Below are 24,173 nucleotides of genomic sequence, written 5' to 3'. Positions count from 1 at the left end.
TAACTCAGCAAACATTTAAAAATGCCTTTCCTGGTGAAGACATACATCCTATTCCTTTAATTCTCCTTTGAACCAGTTTTGCCTATTGGTTCTCTGACCAATGAGTTGAACATAATCTTTGACTTATTTATTCTATTTGTATACTCATGTTTTAAACTTTTGGAACATGATAGCTTGACATGCACTTGGCTATTTCTGGAGATTTCACCAAGTTTTCTGTAAGAAATGGTTAAACTTCTAGCTAGGCTGGCCCTTGTGAAAGTAGAAAGAAGACAACAGGTGATTTTGCTAAAACAAACTCGCTCTTCCGCAGCTAGCAAACATGACTGGATGAGATTAAACAATCAAAGGCCTCTCAGCATTTAAAAATCCCAACTCCCAGTCTTGATCCACAGGAGTAAAGGGTAGATTCTAAAACCATGGACAGGATGGGGATCGGGAGGAGCCTGAGAACCAGGAGACCCCTGATCATCCCCTTCTAAGCCCCTCCTCTTATGCATACTCTTCTGGGCAAAAGCAATCTGGCGGAGTTGCAACATACATGTATTGGACTGAATTATACACGTTCTGTTGGAGAATGGTGGTGGTGGTGGTGGTAACAAGGTTAAGAAGGCAATGACAAAATACTCCAGTTATTACAAAAAAAAAAAAAAAAAATTAGCCGGGCGTGGTGGCAGGCGCCTGTAGTCCCAGGTACTTGGGAGGCTGAGGCAGGAGAATGGCGTGAACCTGGGAGGTGGAGCTTGCAGTGAGCCGAGATCATGCCACTGCACTCCAGCCTGGGCGACAGAGCTAGACCCTGTCTCAAAAAAACAAAAACAAACTCCAGTCATTCCATTTGTCCTGAAGAAAAAAGTGGTATGAGATGAACCTGTCATTCCTGCCACTGGTGTTGGCTCCCTCACTGTGGGATCCTAGTATTTACTATATGTAATATTTGAACAACATTGTCCTAACTGCAAGCCAGCTGTTTCAGTTGGTACACAACTTAAGAAATAATGGAAGGAAAAACTAACTGTGCTAGACTCATTGAGAAACAGAACTGTGTGGTTTGGAAGTGATAAGTGATTTTCAAGTGCAGTGCTGACTTCCTGTGATGACTTTAGAGTGTGACTTTGCCTAAATTGCAATTTCACAGGAGGCATTATGACCATCATAAAGCATTGCAGCAGGAAAGAGAATCTCTGTCAGATCATTGCAGCCAGTAAACTAAGAATTAGAAAATAGGCTGTGGTGGTGCTAAGAGGGGGGGAAAAAAAAAAAAAAAAAAAGAGCAGAGTTCAGATCAAGGATCAGACTTCCAAGGCTGCTGGAATTGCTTACCAGTCCTACAATACCCAAAGTCAGATCAACAAGTAGCTGGCTAGTTAAGGGTGTTGCCACAGAAACCTCTAGCCTGGCAACAAGCTTCTGAGACTTCATTAGAGTAGTCCTCAGACCCCTCGGCCTACAGCAAACGTGCGCCCCCAGAATGGGAATCCTTACACGCAGCCACGGAAGACAATGGGTAAGCTGATGATCACAGAGGAGAACCTGGGGAAGCGGTGACTCACCATGGAACCCACTTTAAGGCCAGGGCTTCCTTTTCTCCCCATTTCCAAATGAGTGTTCTTACAGTGACTCTCCTATTTTTTCTCCGTAACTATATGTAAGCAGTCCAGCTGAGTGGTTAAGAGCACAGGGATCAGTGATATTTCCTGAATCTGGACCGTGGCTTTGCACTATGTGACCTGGATTCACTCCTGTTATCTCATCTGAGAAATGGGGATTACAGAGTCTACTTCACACTTGTGAGGATTAAATGAGAAAAAACATGCCATGTATCCGGTACACAGAGGCCTTCAATAAACATCAGTCATTGTAAGGTATATTAGGGGTAAAAATATCATTTGGCCAATCATAGGTTGCTGGATCATGAGGAGCCACATCTGGATTTGATCATCATAAATATTCTGGACTAACACAAGTCCCTATAACTAGAGACTCCAAAGGAAGCAGATGACCTAGATTTTCTCTGATTTTTAGTTAAATGTGGATCAGCACTATTCTTTAGGTCACTCCCAGGGGTATCTATTGGTTTGGTTTTCCCAACCTCCCTTTAATTTTTTTAGAGACGTGTTCTCACTGTTGCCTAGGCTTGAGTGCAGTGGCAGAATCATAGTTCATTGCAGCCTTGAATTCCTGGGCTCAAGTGATCCACCTCCTTGAGTGGCTGGGTCTACAGGAGTGTGCCACCATGCCCGGGTTAATTATTTTTTTGTAGATACAGGGTGTCTCACTATGTTGCCAAGGCCAGTATTGAAATCCTGGTTCCACCAATACTCCCGCCTCAGCCTCACATAGTGAGATTACAGGCGTGAGCCACCATGCCTGGCCTCCTTTTTTTTCAATAATAAAATCTTTTTTAAATGGAGAATCTACTTCAAGTCAAGTGGGCACAAGATTCATGTCTAATCAATGGCATGGCTGAATTGGGGGGATCACATTTCCCAAACTGAGCCTATTGGGACCCTTCCCTAGTCTTTTCTGCCAAAGCTTATGAGGAGACACCACCTTTTTACTGCAGCTGTTGTTAAGCCACCAGGACTGAGTATGGTTTTCTCAGAAGCCACAGAGCACACTACATGATGACAGTCTATGTGAAGAACTGTCACGCTTAGAAAGGCAAACCAGGGAAGGAAAGATGAGCCCTAAGGACCCCGTTCCGAGTCCCTGCTTACACTCACTGAAGTCCCTAAGCTCAGCTGCCTTCTAGGGCTTCCTTTTTCTGTTACCCTACTTTGGGTTCTGTTCTTGCCACTGACAAAGACCTAATATAAAAGGGAAACACTGAGGAATTTGGAAAGGAGATAATCATTTGAATTCACAGCTGGTGTTAAGGGGAGATGGAAGTACATGTATACCATGAAAGAAAGGACAAAAGGAAGTGTAAAGAAGGGAGGTTATATTGAGAAGTAGCCTAAGTGAAGAATTTCACTTAGAGATTATGTGGCAGGAGTAAAGTATGTGTTAACAAGCCCTGCCATTGATTCTGAGGCACACTAAAGTTTGGGAACCACTGTTCTAATCAATGTTTCAATACAAAATACACCTGTGCTTCCTTACCAATTTTTCTGAAAAAACCCAAGTGCCAAATTTATGTTAATAATGCTAAACTCACAAGGGCATGGACAGTAAGTAAAGGATAATCTTTACTGATGGAAAGACCACAGAGAAAACAGACTACCTGAAAGATGTAGATTATTATATAGCTCTGAGACTGACACCGTGTAGCTAACAGAAGGTGCTGGTTGTGTCAACAGATTTAAAAATTCAGAAAAAAAACTAACTTCTTCACAGTTCACTATTTCCCAAAAGGAAATATGACACTAAGGCTTAAAGGCACATATTTTGCAATTCATAAACCTTTTCTTGGAGCATAATTTTTCATCTCACTGTCACCAGCCACCTCCTTCCCAAACTGTCCTTGTCATCTTCTAAATTTCTTAAATAGTAACATTTCTTAGGAACTCAGAGGTGAGTTTTCATGGCTTAAGCAAAAATGTTGTCAACTTAAAAATAACCTGTGACTTTCTGGTTATCCAAATAAATGCCTATAGATTGCTCCTTTTCAAATTGTGACTTCCTTGAAAAAATGGCTCAACTGAAGCTTAATTTAGAATGTAAAAGAGCAAATGTAGTATCTTCTAGTAGTTATACACCTTTATATGTACCTTATATAAATAAATATGAACAGTGCCTACTTAATTTTAAAACTGTCTTTTTTGGTATATCTTAGAGATATAATAGCTGGATATAAAGTCACCCTGTAAATTGCTTGCTTTCTTAAGACGAAGTTAACTCTTCCAGGATAAAACCTCCACAATTCTCTACCTCAAAAGCTTCGGAAGTATTCTAACAAAATTCTGACAAGTATTGAGTCAGATTTTGGCATTCAATACCAATGGATCCTGATCCTGTTTTGTGGATCAAAAAAGTAACCTTATTTTCATTTGTAGCTTTGGGTAGAATACACTGGTAGTTTGTATTCATATCCTAGAATCGTGGAACAAAGGATGTGTGTTACTAATACACTACCATTTTGGGGAATGAATTCCTGATCTGTGAGGACAGCAGCCACAAGGAAGGCTGCACAGCAGGAGGGGACAAATGCAGAGGCATTCACATTTTCCCTAATAGTTTCAAACTTTTACCTTGTCTAAGACAAAATTAAAAGGTAGATTTAAGGAGAAAAAAAATGGGCTGAGGTTCTTAATGCTGTCATTTAACAGACCATGTTAAACGCCCATCACATAGGTAAAACAGGTCCATCACCATTGCCACCAGATTCCATACAGGACAATGAGACTTAGATCCTTAGGTATTCGACTACTACCAAAAAAAGTATGTCAAGTGGGCTAACCCACCAACATGCTGTATTTATTATCTGAACTAGATAAACTAAATAGTACTTTCTATTCAGCATATCCTAGAACTTGTACCATCTTTTCCCCAAAAGTTAAACATTAAACTACCATGTATTTCCTCTGGACCTACAAACTTCCTATAGGTACATAAACATAAAGAGGGAAGCACATCAAATGGATTTATCTTTTCTTCCTGGTGAGTGAACAACAAAAGCCTGCTGGCTCCAAGGTGAATGATGTTCCTGTTTTAAAAACTGTTGGATGGTCTGATATTAGAAAATGTCACATACATATTTGCCTTTAAATTCTCTTTTAGCTTTCCAAATAAGTGAGTAAACTGGCCTGAATAGTGGCTTGAGAATAAGGAAGATGACAAATCAAAAAATGGATATTTACATTTTATTTCAAACCTATTAAGGCAGCCTGTAGCCAACCTATATTTCTAACTATAATTTGCTTTGCTTTACCTGAACACACATTTACTGCGCGGACAGGTGTGAGTAATTTGGAAATGACCAATCTATCCCAGCCATCTATCTTATGGATCAGCCAGCAGTGAATGCATAATGAAGAAATTCCTGGGGATGAAAGACCTGGGCTCTAGACCAACATCCTTCCTTGATTTACCCCATGACCTTGGAAAACTCCCTAAACTGCTCCAAGCTGCTTTCTCAAGAGTAAAAGAAATAAATAGCTGTCCTGCATATATACACACCTACAGTCATGTTCAAATGAGAAAATGAAAATGCTTTCTAAAACTCTAAATGAGCTTAGACAAAAATCTTTGGAAGGAAAGAATCAGATTATATTCAGGGACTATGAATTGCTTTTAATCTTCTAGTTTCCTCATTCACAAATGAGAGATCTGGCCCAAAAATAAAGCAGAATTAGAAAAGCTAGGTCACTTAAAAAAAAAAACCATAATGAGCTGCATCTCAGATTCAGTCATACTGTGAGCATCAGAAATGATTATTGCAAAGGTTTAAGAACAGTGAACGACTTTTCCAGGGCGTGAATATTAAGGTAAAAGCTATTTTAAAAATTCAGAAATGAATGAAGCAATAGTTATCTAAATGAGATAAAACCACAAAGCTGGCAAAGACTTATTAAACAGATATAAGAATGGACATTAAATAGGTTTAATGAATCCACTTCCTTTATTGCAGTAACCTCTGTACAAAGCAGCAACTGCAATACTCAAGGTTAAAACATTAGAAAAGCATTTGTGTGACAGGTATAGTACAGTATTATCAAAATATTACATTTTCAAACTTAGCAGATAATCATCCACCAGAGCTTAAATCTTTAAATTATTTCCATAGTCTTAAAAAATATGTAATGTCAGAATGCATATAAAAAGAATGTAAAAGGAAACCTAAAATACAAATGGAATAATGTAACAAATAAATATTTGATTTCAGTAACTGTTAATAATCAGCTCAACACCACCATTCTCTCTAAACTCATTTAATTCTTATAGGAATAATGAACTGTCAAATGTCATGGCATAATTATTTCCAAGCTATCACCAATGATTAGAACTAAAAAAAATTTGGCATAAAAAATCAAAATTCAGCATAAATAAAAGCTATTTTTTTAGCTTCAACACTAGCTAGCATCTCTAAGAATTGTTGAAATAAGTACTATAACCTTGAAAATTTTCGACCTGGTGTCTAGTGTTAAGTGAAAGTAATGCATTTTTTTTTAAGTGAAAAGCTTCTTACATTATTTCACAGACAGTATTACCCACCCCACATTATGAATAGTTAGATATATTTTATGTACTTTATACACACATGTTATGACGCATGACATTTGGTTCCTGTAGTACAGATCACAATGTTGTTTTCCTGAATGGGAAAAACTTAAAAAAAAAAAGTTAAGTGTACCTGTGCACATTTCAAGATAGCAGCACTCAGTCCATGCCCTATTATCCATCTTAAAAGTTCACACATTACTGTTTACTGAATAATAGAATATTTCTACTGTCTTTACCCCCAAACATTGCAAAATCTGCAATGGAACAATGCTGTGAGTTATAATGTAGAATTTTTTTTTTTTTTTTTTTTTTTTAGAAAATCAGTTACTTCATTTTCTTAATATTCTGAATTCAAGTTATCAGATTTATATACCTAGCTCATACTCATGCAGCAAAAATGCTGCACACCACTGAAAATAATGTTATAGATGTCTATCAAGATTCATGAAAACCGGCCAGGCGCGGTGCCTCGCACCTGTAATCCCAGCACTCTGGGAGGCCGAGGCGGGCAGATCACAAGGTCAAGAGATAGAGACCATCCTAGCCAACATGGTGAAACCCTGTCTCTACTCAAAATACAAAAATTAGCTGGGCATGTAGTCCCAGCTACTAGGGAGGTTGAGGCAGGAGAATCGCTTGAACTGGGGAGGCGGAGGTTGCAGTGAGCCGAGATTGCATTACTGCATTCCAGTGTGGCAACAGGGCGAGACTCCGTCTCAAAAAAAAAAAAAAAAAAAAGATTCATGAAAACCTGCATAAATTTTCCACCACAGAAACCTGTATCAATTAACCCACTTAACAGTATTTTAGGCGAAGTATTCTCCATTTTTGAACTGGAAAATTGTGTGAAATTACAGCATGCCCTTTAAATGATCATCTTTGTTCTCTATGAAACCTGTATCTGTTAATCTGATTTTGAACTTATGTTTACTTAAACCAAAGTTTGCCTAATGAATCTTGATCACTTTAAAATGCAAAATACCAGCAACATAAATTTCATTATATATACACATATGCATCTGTGTATGCATATTACATACATATACACACACACATACAAATATGTAGACATAAATCCCTTGAAATGTTTTCAGGAAATCCTTCCTTGAATTATAAATGAAAAACTTCACATTAATAATTTCATATAAAGCTTTTAGTAACAGTACATATGCACTGTCAAAATTTTACTAGTAGACTATGATGTCAAAACAGACATTTCAAAAGCACAAACTGGCAGTTTTTCTTAACAAAAGTTTTAAAATATTAAGAATGGATTAAATTTTAATATTCAGAATAATCTGTTCAAACCTGAGTGTATTAAGACTAAGTGTACTTGACAATTGAATGAATGAAGCCTAAAAACATTACTCTAAGAAACCAGTGGTCCATTTAACCATTTGATGAAACATTATTTTAATGACTTATAAACGATAGTACAGTATACTGAAATTCCACTTAAATATTGAAATATTCTACTAAATGACATTGCTTTGTCTAAATTTCCTCCAGAAAAATCTGTTAGCATTTCTTAAAAGTCCCTCAGATTTGAGGGAAATTCTAAATTAGGACAGTTTTCTCTCCAAATAAATATAAATGATCTTGAGTATTTTTGTTTAAAGAATGATGTGATTTTTAAGCATGGTATATAGAAAGAAGTATGGGATGAATCTTCAATCTTCCCTAAGGTTTCAATAAATAATAATAAATATAGTAATAATAGCCAATCAGAGGGGTTAAAAAGGTATTTGGGGGGCTTTTTTTCCTAGCTCTATATTCACATATACTCATATAAACCTTACCATGGGGTCACTTTTTGGTTACCATTTCCCCTTCCCCATTTTTCATTAACCTGCCCTAATTCTCACCTTTAATATCTAACAGATACCTTTATAAAACTAACAAAACACATACAGTACTCAACACTAAATGGTCAATGGAAGAAGACAAGCAGTGTTCATTTTGTTTTAAAGTGGAAGAGACTAGAAATAAAAACAGTTGAAGGCAAAGTTTGACATTCTATAAATTTATAAAAGAGAATATATGGATGAAATTTGGTTAATTTCAGAAGGCACCTCAAGGCTAAAGGCTTTTTGTACTTCTTTCATCAATCAAAAAGTTAACACGCTTTTATTGCTGTTCAAGTAGCAAAGGAAAACTACTCTCACAAACTTCAGTTCAACAGAGAAGAATCACCATTAAGATTGAGATATGGAATTGACTAAAACCGAAGTCTCCATACACGTATCAATGGAGCAACTTTCCTGTGTGCTTTCAAATTAATGAAATCGTGAAAGAAAAGTCACCATTCGCCATTGTGATGTTAATGTGTCATTGAAGATTTCAGTTACTACACTAGGCACTGAAGTACCATTCTGGAGGGCTGTCCACTGTATAGAACATTTATGAATAGAAGGTAAGGACACTCTGATGATTCCCACGAACTAGGAGGATTGGTGGTAGGTCCTTAGATAGAGCTTCTAACCATGCCATGTAGAGAGCACTAGACACAGCACCTTTTCGTGCAACTGGGAGACTCCTGGTATCAAAAAGAGAAAAAAAAAAAAAAACAAAACCCCTGAGCAATGCATTTACAGAATAAAATGTAGCAAAAATTATAAAGTAGATTACAATAACAGTTACTATAAATTACTATAATTACAGAATATTTCTGAGTGCAGGAGAATTCTGCATATAGAATAACAACCACAGTTGTGTTGCTTAGCGATGGAGACCCATTTCTCAGAACTTATTGTCAGGCAATTTTGCCCTCGTGAAAACGTCATAGGAGTACTTACACAAACCTACATGGTATAGCCTACTACACATCTAGGCTATATGACACAGCCTGTTGCTCCTAGGCTACAAACCTGTACAGTACGTTACTGTAGTGAATACCATAAGCAACTGTAACACGATGGTAAGCATTTGCATATCTAAATGTAGAAAAGATACAGTAAAAATATGGTTTTTTTTTTATTTTTATTTTTATTTAAGAGAGATGGGGTCTTAATACACTGCCCAAGCTGGACTCAAAACTCCAAAACTCCAGATTTCAAGCAATCCTCCCACCTCAGTCTCCCAAGTAGCTGAGACTACAGGTGCACACCACCGCGCCCAGCTTAACATATGGTATCATAATCTTATGGTACCACCATCGTACATGCATATATAAAAGACTATAATCTTTCAACAAAAGATTTTTCAAAATTTGTTCATAAGAACAGTAAATATTTCTATAAACCACAGTACCTCTGATATCTAACACTAAATCCTAGATTTCCCCTTCTTTAATAAGAACAGAATTCTTTTAGGTGAAAGGTATGTTTACTATGAAAATTTAGAAAATAGAAGCTATATATGGATAAATGCAATTTTTATCTTCTCATCTCAGTTTTAATTTCTATTTATGGATGGTGGTAGCAGTGACCAATTGCTGTAGAGTTGTTCTCTAAATTTCTATGTTTTGGTGTCTTTTCCATTTACAGGTATTTGATTATCATCAGTAAAACCTGAAACTTTCTGATTTATTGAATGTCGTTAAACTAATAATCTTTTGGTAGTTTTTTTCATTACTTGGCTTGGGGGAGAGGCCTGAGCTTTCCTATCTAAGGACACATGTTCCAGAACTGAGAAAATGTGGGTTCAAAGAATAGCTAACCTAGTTCAGTAGAGGAAGAGCCAAAGTAGGCATTTAGTATCTGTATTTAACTCAAGGACAATGTGTCTGTATGTAAAATTTATGTGTGGGAAACATAAGAATGGGGATCCAGATAGGAATCACTATTCAAGTTTAATCTGCCAAATAACATTTTTTGAATTATTTTCAAGAGGAAGCTGTCCGGGGCCCAAATTTTAACGTAGGACCCTCCTATCCACACGTGCTTAACGGCTACGCTGTAGCGTTTACAAAGATAAGGAATTTTAAAAAGGTGAGAAGAAGGGTAAACAAAAAGTTCCAATATAACCTATTATGATAAAAAAATTACTTGGGATTCACATAAGCATGAGGTTAAAGTTTTTGTCTTTCTCCATATGCTTAAAGCATAGTATATTTTTACAAGTTTGTTTTTTCCTCCTTATAACCACTAAGTCAATATGGGTGTTATACAGATATGTAGTTGGAATAGAAATTAATTCAAAGCATATTATCATAAATTAGCAAGAAAATCTTTATAAAGATATTACTTACATGACAATAATATTAGCTGTGCTTGAATGTTCCTTTAATAACTCATTTAACCTGATCTGCCGGTATGTCTGAAATGAAACAGGACAGTCATTCCTAGACCATGTGGAAATAAGAATTTAGCATGGTTCATAAAACTATAAGGAGACAAAAAGAAACTGAAATGAATTTTTGTGTAATAAAAATATCTGTTCTCTATTTTTTTTTTTTTAAAAAATGCTTTCCATTAACCTCAAATAAATCTATTTTAAGGTAGAGTTCATTTATACAACTGACCCCTCCTATATCAAATTGAAGTTCTTGGTTTTCATGTCTTTTATTATATAAAAGATTAATGAAAAGGAAGCAGAAGAGAAAGAATACCTTGGTCTTATAAAGCTCAAGCTCATTATCTGTTATTCGCCATGGTTCATCTTCTTTCATTTTATCTGCAATATCTTGCTCTTTATCATCTTCGTGAAGTCTGTATAGCTCAATCATTTCCTCAAAAGCTATAATACTTTAAAAAACAAAGAATACTGACAACTAACCTTATTTTAAGTTACATAACAGGAAGATCTTAAATATTAAATTGTAACTTGCAAAGTTAGTACCTCTCATTTATTATGCTCCTCTCCATACCCCAACCATAATAATCACTTTGGCAATTTATTTAAAAAACAGCAATTTCTAGTCTCTCAAACTGATGAGAAAATTAGAACCCATATGGACAATACAGATTGCACATCCCTAATCTGAAATCCAAAATGCTTCAAAATCTAAAACTTTGTAAGCACTAATATGATGTCTAATGGAAATGCTCAGTGGAACATTTTGAATTTCTGATTTTTGGATTAGGGATGCTAAACCAGCATGTATAATGAAAATATTCCAAAATTAAAAAAAAAAATCTGAAATCTGAAACACTTTTGGTTGATCCCAAGCATTTGGGATGAGGAATCTCCAACCTGTAATAAAATTGCATTTTTAACTGCTAAAGCTGATCTCACTGTATCTACCCCTCCTCCCCTTATGGCCATTTTCTCTCAGCCTAAATAAATTTTACAATAGTAGCTAAAATGATCCCTTTGAGCAATAAGTCAAATTCTGTTACTACTCTGCTCAAAACACCCAAAGGCTTTCCCAGTTATCAATGAATAAAAGTGATGTAAAAAAATGTACTAGAACATTTTGAAGGGGAAAAGGGCAGACACTAAAAATTTAAGGAAATGCAAAATTAATTTCTACATCCAAAGATACTTAACAGTAAAATAACATGAATGGCATTCTAATCCTCTATGAACATGAAAAATATTTTTCAGTGTCAAATCTAGTATGAAGCACCCAGTATATACACTGTTTTACAATAAAAGCAATCTTACCCTGATTACAACCTTACAAATTGTACCTTACTATTTTCTGTCTAAAAGGAATTCTTTATATCAGCTTCATATTGATTCAACATTAATCTAAGAATTAAAATTATATCAGGTAAAATAAATACAAATATCATTATAACAACCTGTATATACCATTTTCAGGTGGAATATTCCACAGTCTTTGCTAGAAGAATTCTGAATGCAACTATTGCAGGCAAATGTTTAGATATTCCTATTTTAGCAATAAAACAAAACAGTGGAAAGTAATAGGTATGTAGAGCAGGGACTGAGTGGTTATAATGACTGTAGGCAGGGGCAATGGAAATGAACCACCTTTCAGAAATCACATGTAAAGCTGTAATTTAAATCCTCTCTGAATATTGAAAACTCTTTAGACTTTCTTTAATATCTGACATATGCATGCCAACTATCAATGCTAGATTTTTAAAATATTGACTTCACATGTCACTAACAACAGGAAAAAAATCTCTGGGTTTTAATTAAGTTGAATCTGTGTCTGAGTAGGTCATCTATAAAAGGATCAGAAATTTGTAGAGTAACTTACTTTTCTTTCTTTGGTTTGGTATTGATATCTCCTAGGACCATAATATCAGAAAAGTCTATCCGGAACTTGCTAAGCAAAGTAGCCATCCTACAACAAAAATAAATAGAATTAAGATACAAGTATTTTCATTCTATATTGGGCTGAATCCATATATCTAAAAAGCATAATTTATAGAAAAAGTCAGTCTATCATGTGCTAAACAATATCCATTTGAATTAATTCACACCATTCATTCACAAAGTAAACTTAAATTCACTGAGTACTTTACTTTCTAAGTAATCACTGAGTATTTCACTTTCTCTGAATCTCTCCTTAGTACTGAGTAATGGACAAAGACATTAATAATAAAATTTAAATGGCAGCTAATGTTTCTTAAGTTAATTTTACTCAAACTATATTGATAAGTACATAAATTCCAGTAAAAACTAGTAGACAAATATTTAATTATTTTTGGATTATTCTTCCATCCAAGAACGCTTATCTCAGGGCCCAAATATGACCTGTGGGCCATACTGAAGAGATAGCTGATGGCAGATTAAGTTCATAGCATTTTGGGGGAAGAGGGAACTGGGACAGGACATAGAAAAGGATCATCAACAAGCCTGATTTTTCAGTAAATACCTTTCTGAAGGCTTAGTTGGCAATGAAACATTGGTGGCAACAACAGAACAGCTGAAGTGCACATATATACAAAAAGCAATTAACAAAATGCAATCTTATTTGTAATAAAAATGTTTTTAAATTGAGATATGAGAAAACAGATCTACAGGTTTGACTATTAAATTTATTATTAGTATTTCTTGCATAATTCACCATTTGAAATGAATAAACAGTTGAATTCCAGGATCTATCAATTAAGTGGCTACTATAAAACATGCTAAACATAACAGGGCCCACAAAACTTAAATAAGACAATAAATATAATACCAGCCATAATGTGATGAGTGGTAGGTATAAAGTATATTGTGATTCCGGAAGGAAACATAACAACTAGATGGGGGGGTAAGTGGGGGGAAAATAGGAAAGGCACTATGAAGAACTGAGCTGGGTTTTAAAGAATGCAGTAAAGAGATAAAAGGAGAGGCAAGTGAAGAGCTATTTACAGGAGAGAGATGAGAGTAGGCAAAGGAGTAAAAGCCTGAAGTCACATGCATGTTTAGAGCATAGGGAAAAGGGTACTGAAATACTGGGGGAAACAGAAGAACAGAAAGGGAATGAGAGGACAGACTGTCAAAGGCCTTGACTGCTACATTATAACAATTAGATTTGCTATGGCAGGTAGCAGAGAAGTCGTTCAAGTATTTTGGGTAGAGGAATCATATGGTCAAAACTCTGGGTTTCAATGCTTCTAAGTACCCATGTCTTACCTTTGACCCATAATGTGTACAACATACATATTAATTAGGTTGAAGATTATGCACATTATGTACTCTGTACAATATACATGTTACAGGTCAAAGATAAAACAAGAGTACTTAGCAGGAGAGAAATACTGAAACAAGAACTAGAATCATGACAGTATAGATGGAAAGAATCGGATGGATGACAATGGCATCCTGCATTTTGTTGTCTAGAAGTCTACAATAAAATTTATCTCATATATAAATATGTAACGTTTGTGCATTTTTCTCCCCTGATTAAAAGAAGTTACTTAGCACTTTAATGTTAGAAGTATTTAAGAAGGACCTTCTAAAATGCTAATATGTTAAAAAAAATTATATCTAAGTAAAATTAAGTATTTGCTAGTTAAACATGAAGACTAAAGAGAACAAGGTTATATTTAAAATTTTTAACTTCAGTAAAGAACAAAGCAAGATAATAGACATTTTCTGGATTGTCTAATTTTTATCCTATCAAATTTATATTGTGGCAATGAAGTACTACTAGATTCATGCCCTTCAATGTGAAATAAACTTACGCTCTCCGGTCATGGTCTATTCTGTTTATCTTTCCACCAATGAATACTCTGATCTTACAGTCTTTCCATTTTTTCTTGGTCGTCAGAAGGTAAGGTATCAATAAGGTCAAACCTGAATTATAAAAAATGTAATAAATCATTTACTAAATGCAAATTTCTTAATCAGGAACATCAATGTAGTCTCGAAAAACATGTTTACTACAACTCCATATGAAACAAAAATCTTTCTGTCCTTCCTTGATAATTCAGTCAAAAAGCCATTAGCAGACCTGAGAAAGGAGGGACTCCTAATGGAGTCTGATCCCATTCAAGGAAGGTAGCCAAATGGGATAGTGGCCTGGTAAGGTCGAGATTAGTCACATACAACAGGATTGAGAAAATATGTATAATTATTGACCTTAGCAGGGGCCATGTTTAACACTGAAATTAGAAATACGAAAAGGGAGAAGCTGGACTGAAATTGGTTTTTGATCTCCATTTATATCTCCACAGACACATACACAAGGAGTTCCTGGCTCTGTCCATGGAGAAGGCCTGGGAGCAGTGACACTCTAGTAGACACAAGCATATCCAATGCCCTGATCTTTGTTTCTAAACACTATGATTCAGTAAAAGGAACCAGCATTCCTTGGAAAGGGTTACTTTCGTGGCTGTGAAGGGAAAGTGCAAAACAATAAAACTGAGCCTGGAACATCTTCTTGTATTAGAAAATAACCCAAAAGAATGGCCTGGGCGCAGTGGCTCACGCCTGTAATCCCAGCACTTTGGGAGGCCAAGGTGGGTGGATCACGAGGTCAGGAGATCAAGACCATCCTGGCTAACACGGTGAAACCCCATCTCCACTAAAAATACAAAAAAATTAGCTGGGCGTGGTGGCGGGTGCCTGTAGTCCCAGCTACTCGGGAGGCTGAGGCAGGAGAATGGTGTGAACCCGGGAGGCGGAGCTTCCAGTGGGCCGAGATCGCGCCACTGTACTCCAGCCTGGGTGACAGAACAAGACTCAGTCGCAAAAAAAAAAGATCGATTGGGACATGATAAATGGAAACAAATCAGCCTAAGGAGGATTCTGCTGGCGAAATATGGGACAATTGGAACATCAAAACAAATGAAAGTAACAAATTATATCCTGGCATAGTTTGGACATCAGCCCCTACCCAAATCTCATGGTGAACTGTAATTAATCCCCAACGCTGGAGGTGGAGCTTAGTGGGAGGTGTTTGGATCATCGGAGTCGGTCCCTCAAGGTTTGGTGCTTGTCTTTGTGATAGTTCTCATGAGATCGGGTGATTTAAAAGTGTGTGGCATCTCTGTCTCCTCTCTATGTCTCTCTCACTGCTGCTTTCATCATGTGATGTGCCTGTTCCTGCTTTGCCTTCTGCCATAAGTAAAAGTTCCCTGAGGCTTCTCCAGAAGCTGAGTGATGTCAGGACCATGCTTGTGTGGTCTGCAGAATCGTCAGCAGATTAAACCTCTTTTCTTTAGAAACTACCCAGTCTCAGGTATTTCCTCAAAGCAACACAAGAACAGTCTAATACATATCCCACTGAATATCAATAAAATAGGAATCAATGAGTCCACACTGACAGAAATAAAGAGAAAGCTCTTCCTTACAATAAAATGCCAACTAATAAATGAAGAAATGATGGAATAGGAGAATCATCATTTGGCAACAACAATAAATTCAGGCAGAAACATCAATGGATGCTAAAGATAGTGGTGAAGGCTGCAAGAATAGTGTATTTACATAGTCTCAGAGTAACTCCTCTGTGCCATCCCCAATACCTGTAATTATAAAGGGAGGTGGGGTAACTTTTCAGTGAATACACGTGGTAAAAATCATATATTACTCAATGGTTAATTTCACCAGTGATGGGACAAATCAACATCCTGTGCCACCTGATGAGATGTAGACAGAAGAGCACAGCATCACTTCTGTGATATTTCTGCCAAAGATAGATAACCTAAAACTAATTATAATAAAACATTAACTAGCACTTCAAATTGGGTTGCAGTCAACAAAATGGTTCATTTTAAAAAAAAAGTTAAGGTCATGAAGCTCAAGGAAATACTACTGAACAACCTCCACATTACGGATACTGAAGAGACCAGACAACTAAATGCTGTGCCTCATTCTGAAATTAATCCTTTTGCTTTTGGGAACGCTGGCAAAATTTGAATGGGGTCCACAGGTAAAGAGTGCATGTCATTTCTTACTATTCTCACAATGTCAGTAAATTTAAAATCATTTTTAAAAAATTAACAACCTTACCTCCATCATCAAAAAGCCACCAGACATCAATAGTATTCTTTCCTTGTTTTTTCTGAAACTGTGTACTAGCTTCAAGAAGCTTTTGGTCAGCTACATTTAAAGGCACAATAGGGCCTTTGGATTCTAAAGGATTAAGCAAAAAATAAAATGTAAGCAAAGTAAATATTAAAGTCCTTTTTGCTGAATTCCTATCGTTTCCTAATTTTTGTATATTCAGATGTTTATACTACAGATAATTCAGACAATTGTATATGGCATCTACCATAAACTTTCAGTTGTTTATAATAAAAGTATACTTTATAAATGGCTAGAAATAACTCTTTACAATAGCTAAACCAATCCAAATTATCTGCCCACTTACTAATATTTTCAAGCATTCTGAATGAATGTAAGAGAATCATAAATAACAATCAAAAAAATTACACTGAGCTGCTAGATTTTGTTTTGAAAAGCTGTTTTAGTCAAACTGGACAAATCAAGTTTATACCTGTTCTGTGAAACTATTTCTTTGGTAATCTGGTATCTCAATAATTTAAAGCTCAAAACTTTTTAAAAGACAAAGTTGTTATCTGCAATATAAATGAAAGATGGGAGTTGAAGACATACTAACACATTCTTACAATGATCACAGTGAAACCTTAGTCTAAGGAAAGACTTCTCATTTTTACCTATGTTTTGTCCCCAATATGTGGCACCCAATTCTAAAGCCATATAACCACATCTTTCTCTAAACCACAGAAAGATGGTGGGAGCTCCTTGGAAGGGCACCCATCTGCTGCAGGTCTGAGAACAACACACCAAGGAGTTCCCATTTATATTCCCAGGAGTTAAAACAAAACAAAAAACAGCATTGATTCTGTGAGCAAGCAAATGACTATCATGAAACTCCTACACCAAAATTTTAAAAGCAGAAATCCATACGAGGACATCTGATCACTTCTGTAGAATGTCACTTTTCATGCTGCTGTGATATATGCAAACATGACAAATGATTTTGCACGATGAAATAATATGGCTACCAAACCACACTGCTCCATAACTCTCACCTCTATCTCCTTCTCATAAAATTCATGTATGTTGACATGACTGTGTATCTCCCAAACGCAGCACGACTGTGAGAAATATTGTAATTTTTGAAATGAAAAATACATTAGTATCAAAATTGAGGACTTGGCTGGGTACAACTGATGGTAAAGAATGCAAGTGACACTGCAAATAAAACCTATTTCAGTGTCCCTACTTATCATCTAAACCATGCAGTTTAAATTAAAAAAAATTAATACCGGCTGTCTGGGTCTAATATTTCAGAAATGCTATGATGATTGAAAAGAATTTGTCTGTGATATAACTCCATTTCCTGGGAATATTTAACTTTTTAGTTAGACTAATAATAATTTTTCTAATCTGCACTTATAGAACTGTAACATTACCTCACCATGGAAATAAAAACCAAGGTTAAAAAAAAGGCAATAAGGTTGGAGTTAAAGAGTTTACAGTATGAAAAAGGGGTTAAAATAAAATGATGAAAAATGCCTGCCTTTTTTCAACAGTGGTTGAGTTGCAGTCTTGCCATCCTCTTCCTCAACTAGATTATGTTTAAAAAACACAAAAATATGTTAATTGCCTTTATATTAATAAAATAATAAAAATGTAATCAGAGCACATTTATAAACAAAATATAATATGAAGCAGCAGTCCACTAAAAAATAATCAAGACTGAAGATTAATATTTTCTGCACTAAGTGTTGAAGCTTTTAAAAAGCAAACATATTTGAGACCCCTCCCCTACAGGATGACTAACACCCTTAAATTTAATTTCTGTAAAATTACTTTTTAAATTTCAGCATATTTTTAAAATTTTTACACTTTCATACTTGAAATAAGTTGAGAAGATGTTGAACTGTGGCTTATAGGTATAAATATGACATTAAACATTGATATTGCAGATAATACATAAATTTTAAACATGCCACCACTGTGCAAATAACTGAAGAGCAATTTTAGAAACATTTAATGGATATTTGTTGTTTGTAAAAAATTAATCACACTTGAAATATTAAGAAATTTGATCAGAGACAGAAGTATTTTGCTTTATATAAAATGCCAGGTTATACAGGAGTGATTTTTCTCACATATATAAATTTATATATGTATGTATATATGTATGCATTAATATTTATCCATTTATATTTAAAAATATCTACAAATATTTATCTGGCATTAACAATTTTCCTAATCTCATTTTGTTCCCTTAATACAAGGTTGTATTAAAATATTTGTTTATGGCATATAAAACTCTGGACTTGGACAGCAAAGAGTATACTGCAGTGGGCTCTGGAGTTAGACTGCAAGATTGCAATCTTACCTCTACATTTATATTCCCAGGAGTTAAAACAGCTGAGTGAACTTTCATTACTGAACTTGCTTTTCTCATTTGTGGAAAGAGGTATTAGTACCTACCTCTTAAGCTTGTTATACTAATGCAAGTATTAATGCACTGAACTCTGGGCCTGGCAGAAAGTATTTAAAGGGTGTTCTTTTTGACTTCTTGCATGATGTATGCTTCAATAACCAAGATAGACACAGCTAAATACTGCGGATTTATAACTACATGCTAATGTCTCTAATTCTGAAGACTTTTTAAAATGTATAAACTTTTCTATAGTATCTATGCTGTTGACTGAGAATAACTGACTAAACAGAAAATAAACACAAAATAAAGCAAACACTAATTTCTTAAACTTGTAATGGAAAAAGAATCAATTAGATTTCATCTTATAGCATTCAATATTGTTCTTATAAAGCAGACATTTAATGGCATTTGTCTTTGATAATAAAAATTATAAATATAACTACGGATATGCTGCATTTGTTTAAAAGAGCTCAGAAATGTCAAGGAAATCTTGACATTTAACAATTATAAAGTAAGTTAAAGGCATTTAGATTTTTACAACAAAAAGGTAAGTAGAAATGTACTGACCCAGTTTCCTGTTCTATAAAAATAATGATTTCATAAGATTGTAACATATATTAATTAGCTAATGTATGGGTAACATCCACCATAATGTGGGTGCATGGAGTAGATGCTTGATAGGTATTACTTCTTACCCTCCCATTAAACTTCACCTATTAATTCCCAACAGATTCTGTAGAAAAAGAATGTTTGAAGCAAAAGAAAAAAACAAAAAAGAGGAAATCAAAGAATGTATAGTGTAAACTAAAATAAATGCTGGAATATAGGAACAGTTATCAGAATCAGTTTATAGAATTTTGAGGAAAAACAAAATAAATTATAATCAAGCCAGCAAAGAACTGAAAAAGGAAAATGGGTGTGAACTAAACTTTACTAATACTCTAAGCCAACAAGGTAAATGAGAAGGAAAGAAATAAAAAGCAACATTACTGCTTCTAAATAATATAGAAGAGATAAACTGCACAGAGACACGATTGGTCCAAGGTTACAATTTCAGAAAAAGAATGGGAAATATTTTGCAGGAATCAAAAGTATGTCATAGTTTGATGATTCACAGTGCAGATTCTTTTCTTGTTGCGTGTCAGCTGGGAATAGGACAGATGGAGATACTAGACTGAACAGAGGTAGGAGAGTGAGGGTGGGAGAGTAAGATTTGGAAGTCATCCCTCTTTTCTTCTCAAACATGACACACAGATTTGTGGATGAAATTATGTGAAAGTCATGAGTTTGTTACTTTAAAATTACCATCTTCTTTCCAATACCTTACACAGCTAGTCATTTTGTAGCCATTTTTGAAAGCCATAAATTTTACCTGACCAGCTAGAAATGACCAGTACAAGTTTGAGAACAGGTTATTTTTATAAGACATATTATATAATTAAAAATATTTCTCCCAAATTAAAACATTACTATTAATAAGACATTGTTTGAATGAAAATTACCTTTGTGTGTAATTGGTTTTTCACTGAGTGGTTTGGAAGTATCTAAATCGGACTTTTTACTATATTCCACACTTACTACCACATCCTTGGTGCCAGGAGATTTCTCTTGTGATGACAATAATTCTTCTGTAGACAGAAAATTATTTAAAATAGTATCTAAGTCATATTTTAACTGTTAAATAAGGCATTATGGTTTAGTAATTAAACTATTATGAAAAAATAAGTTTATTATAAATGGCTTCTTATTTAAATAACTATGATAATCTGTTTGAAATGACCATTTAAATACATAAACCACAACTAGGTTACAGGTTGAATATCCTGATCTGAAAGTCTGAAACTTTTTACATGCCTAACATGATGCTCAATGGAGCATTTCAGATTTGGGCTTTCTGGATCAGAGATGCTCAACTGGTAAGTACTATGTAATGCAAATATTCCAAAATCAACCTCTCCCCCTCCAAATTCTGAAGCCCTTCAGGTTCCAAGCATTTTGGATATAGATACACAAACTGTATTTGAATTACGAGCTGGAGAATCAGTAATGAGTACAATTCATAGGACAGTAGAATCTGGTAGACAGTAATACATAAGTATGTGAATCAAGTCTCTCTAAATCAGTTACATAAAAAATGTAAAATGTAACAACTGTCCATAGATAGGTAAGATGACAGACAACACTGAAAAACTCTACCCACTCTATAAAACCAAGATCACCAAATAGAGTCTTCCTAAGTTCATAGTGGAAGTACCATTTCTCCATTTTAAAGTAGTTTTTCTTCATTTTCTCTTTTTGTCAGAGTTAGTAAAGATTTAATTTCCACCATACAAACATGTATCACAAAGACAAATATAATATAAAATTGACAGTATGTCCATAATCCTCATCACTTATTTGTGTAAATGAAGAGAAACAAGCTACATGCCAGCACTATGCTAAGAGCTCGCAGGCCTTAATCTCCTTTTTAATCTTAACAACCAACCTGTAAGGTAAATACATTTTAACAGATAAGGAAACTGAGGCTTGGAAGTCATCAAATTTGCCTAGGCTACAAAACATCTAACAGAAAAGGCTGATATTTTTAAAGCAGATTTGCCTGACTCCAATGCCTATGCTCTTAATTCCTATGCCCAAATTCCTGTTTTAAAACTTAATGATGAATAATAAGGCATTCAAAAACATTTCACAACGATTATAAATACATGAAAATACTTCTTGAAAGTTTCAATCACATTCAAACTTCAGTAAATGATGATAGAACTATATAATTTATTTGTCAAACTGACACGTGAAAGGGAACACTACTATTTATGTTGAGTTAACAGGTATAAGTTAGGCACTCTAAATCTCAATTCTGGTAGAGCAAGAAATAATTGAAATAGTATTTTGCCAGACCTACTCCAGACTGCTGAAAATGCATATTTGGTTACATGGATAAAGACCTCAAAGTGCTTTTTTCAAAACTGCAGACTGCCCTTAAAGGGGTAAAGAGAGGGAAGACTAAAACAGTTTAAATACAGAAGCAGATACCTCTTAGGTATTTAGGCTTAGCTCATTCTGATGATTTGGTTAATTAATTGATAGGGGTAATATGTTACATATGTAAATTTTCTTAAGCTTATAATTTCTTAAAGTACCAGAAAATCTTCAAAGGATATAAAAATCTTCACAGTTGGTATTTTTTTTTTTTTTTTGTATTTTTTGAGTCTTGGTCTTGTCACCCAGGCTGGAGTGCAATGGAGCAATCTCAGCTCACTGCAGCCTCTGCCTCCTGCGTTCAAGCAATTCTCCTGCCTCAGCTTCCCGAACATCTGGGATTACAAGCATGCCCCGCTAATTTTTCTATTTTTAGTAGAGACAGGGCTTCACCATGCTGGTCAGACTGGTCTCAAACTCCTGACCTCTGGTCATTCACCCACCTCGGCCTCCCAGCATGCTGGGATTACAGGCGTGGGCCACGGTGCCCAGCCATAGTTTTTATAAAGTTGGCAAAAGTAGTAATTATACCTTACTTAGGCTTTAATCTTCACTTTCAAAAATGCTTTAAAAGTTACACACTATATTATTATTTACATACCATTCTTGACATGTCAAAATTATACAGTAATGATGGGAGACAAGGAAAGTACATAGTGGGAGGTAGAAAGGGGGAACACATAGGGAGACCTCTGTAGTGACAGAACAGTTCTGTATCTTTATTGCAATGGTGGTTACACAAATGAACACATAAGTGGCACACAACTACACAACCACACACAAGTCTTCGTAAAACTGCTGAAATCTGAAAAAGGTCTGTGGATTGTTCTAATGTCAATTTCCTGGCTTGGATATAGTACCTTAGGATAAGGCAAGATGTTATCATTGGGGGAAACTGGATGAAGGGTACAGAGGACCTCTCCACTATTTTTTGCAACTTCTTGTGAATCTATAAATATTTTTAAATTAAAAAATGTTTTTAAAAAATTTATTAGGTCTGCTGAAGATAGAAAACGTTATGACAAACTTTAGGCTTCTATCAATATGACTCTGTACAAAGCATACTTTTATAAATATGAAAATGTCTAATGATTTAGTGGTCATTTAAAAATTTTTCCTCAGGCTATTTTACTTATGTCTTTAAAAAACCTGGCTACCAGACAAACCTAACTAATGTCTGTTTCTCTTAAGCTTATGCTTTGGATTGAATTTTATTCAATCCAAATAATCACTAACCATCATCCAGGTTGGTACAAAGAGAAAACACAAACTTTAGTGGAGCCAAACAGATGTGATCTTAAAATGCCATACAATAAGTCCATGATACATAATTATTAAAAGTAACGAAGAGTCCAGTTTGTGAGAATATAATTTTCTAACAAAGTAGTTTATATTTTTTTAAATAAAAAACTTTTTTCAAACAAAATTTACCTTGTCCTTGAAGATGAGATATATCCAGACCTTCTTTTAGGCGAATAACCACTACTCCATATTGTATGTCAAAAGCATCACTAAGAACAAAAAAACAAAAAATGAAAAAACAAAACAAAACAAAAATCACAAAAATTTGTGTTATCCTCTATAAAATAAAGATAATAGTAGATGATCTCTAAAATTACTTTTGGCTTTAATCGTCTGATTTTTAAAACATGCTTTGAAAATAACTTGCTGAGATATGTATGTTAAGTTTCAAATTCCACAACATTCTCTTCTGTAATACCCTTGAAAACTACTTTTTAGATCTTTGCAGTACTGACATTATACATACAGCAGCGGTTTAAAGCAGCAGCAGTATTTTTATCCTACTAAGTTAAATTATAGAAAAACTACTTTCAGAATCCCGCTATATTTATATTTGGGCTTATACCATTAAAACAAAGAGAAATACATGAAGACACACACACAAAAACCTAGATGCTACTGCGAATGATAGCAGGTTGCAGGATATGAAGAAATTCTTTTTGAAAAGACTGAGGGAATTTTAACATAGTTTTAAAATTTTTACAAAACTGGTTTGAACAGTGGTTCAAAGATTTTATATACATCTGCAAATACATATTTACCTCTCCTTTTTTTTTTTTTTGGAGACACAGTCTCGCTCTGTTGCCCAGGCTGGAGTACAGTGGCGTGATCTTGGCTCACTACAACCTCTGCCTCCCGGTTTCAAGCAATTCTCCTGCCTCAGCCTCCCAAGTAGCTGGGAGTACAGACGCACACCACCATGCCTGGCTAATTTTTGTATTTTTAGTAGAGACAGGGTTTCACCACATTGGCCAGGCTGGTCTTGAACTCCTGACCTCGTGATCCACCTGCCTTGTCC

General features: G+C 35.1%; 1 protein-coding gene across 2 annotated transcripts in view; it reads right to left on the bottom strand.

The window, feature by feature from the left end:
- Positions 1-5,540: 5,540 nt before the first annotated feature.
- SLC12A2 (solute carrier family 12 member 2) overlaps positions 5,541-24,173 on the bottom strand; it is a 104,249-nt gene continuing 85,616 nt past the window's right edge. Inside the window, exons 19-27 of one of the 2 annotated variants that reach the window (XM_002815841.5) lie at positions 23,285-23,364; positions 20,377-20,502; positions 17,999-18,046; positions 16,462-16,584; positions 14,193-14,304; positions 12,275-12,361; positions 10,715-10,850; positions 10,355-10,422; positions 5,541-8,701 (exon numbers count right to left, since the gene is read on the bottom strand). In XM_002815841.5, the coding sequence (XP_002815887.3) occupies positions 8,566-8,701; positions 10,355-10,422; positions 10,715-10,850; positions 12,275-12,361; positions 14,193-14,304; positions 16,462-16,584; positions 17,999-18,046; positions 20,377-20,502; positions 23,285-23,364 (916 nt within the window). In that variant the 3' untranslated portion in view covers positions 5,541-8,565. The remainder of the gene's footprint in view (positions 8,702-10,354; positions 10,423-10,714; positions 10,851-12,274; positions 12,362-14,192; positions 14,305-16,461; positions 16,585-17,998; positions 18,047-20,376; positions 20,503-23,284; positions 23,365-24,173) is intronic. The other variant, XM_002815842.6, reaches the window with a different exon arrangement.

Source organism: Pongo abelii, chromosome 4, assembly GCF_028885655.2.
Source record: "Pongo abelii isolate AG06213 chromosome 4, NHGRI_mPonAbe1-v2.0_pri, whole genome shotgun sequence".
NCBI classification, from domain to species: Eukaryota; Metazoa; Chordata; class Mammalia; order Primates; family Hominidae; genus Pongo; species Pongo abelii.
This window is presented reverse-complemented; position numbering and strand designations above follow the sequence as displayed.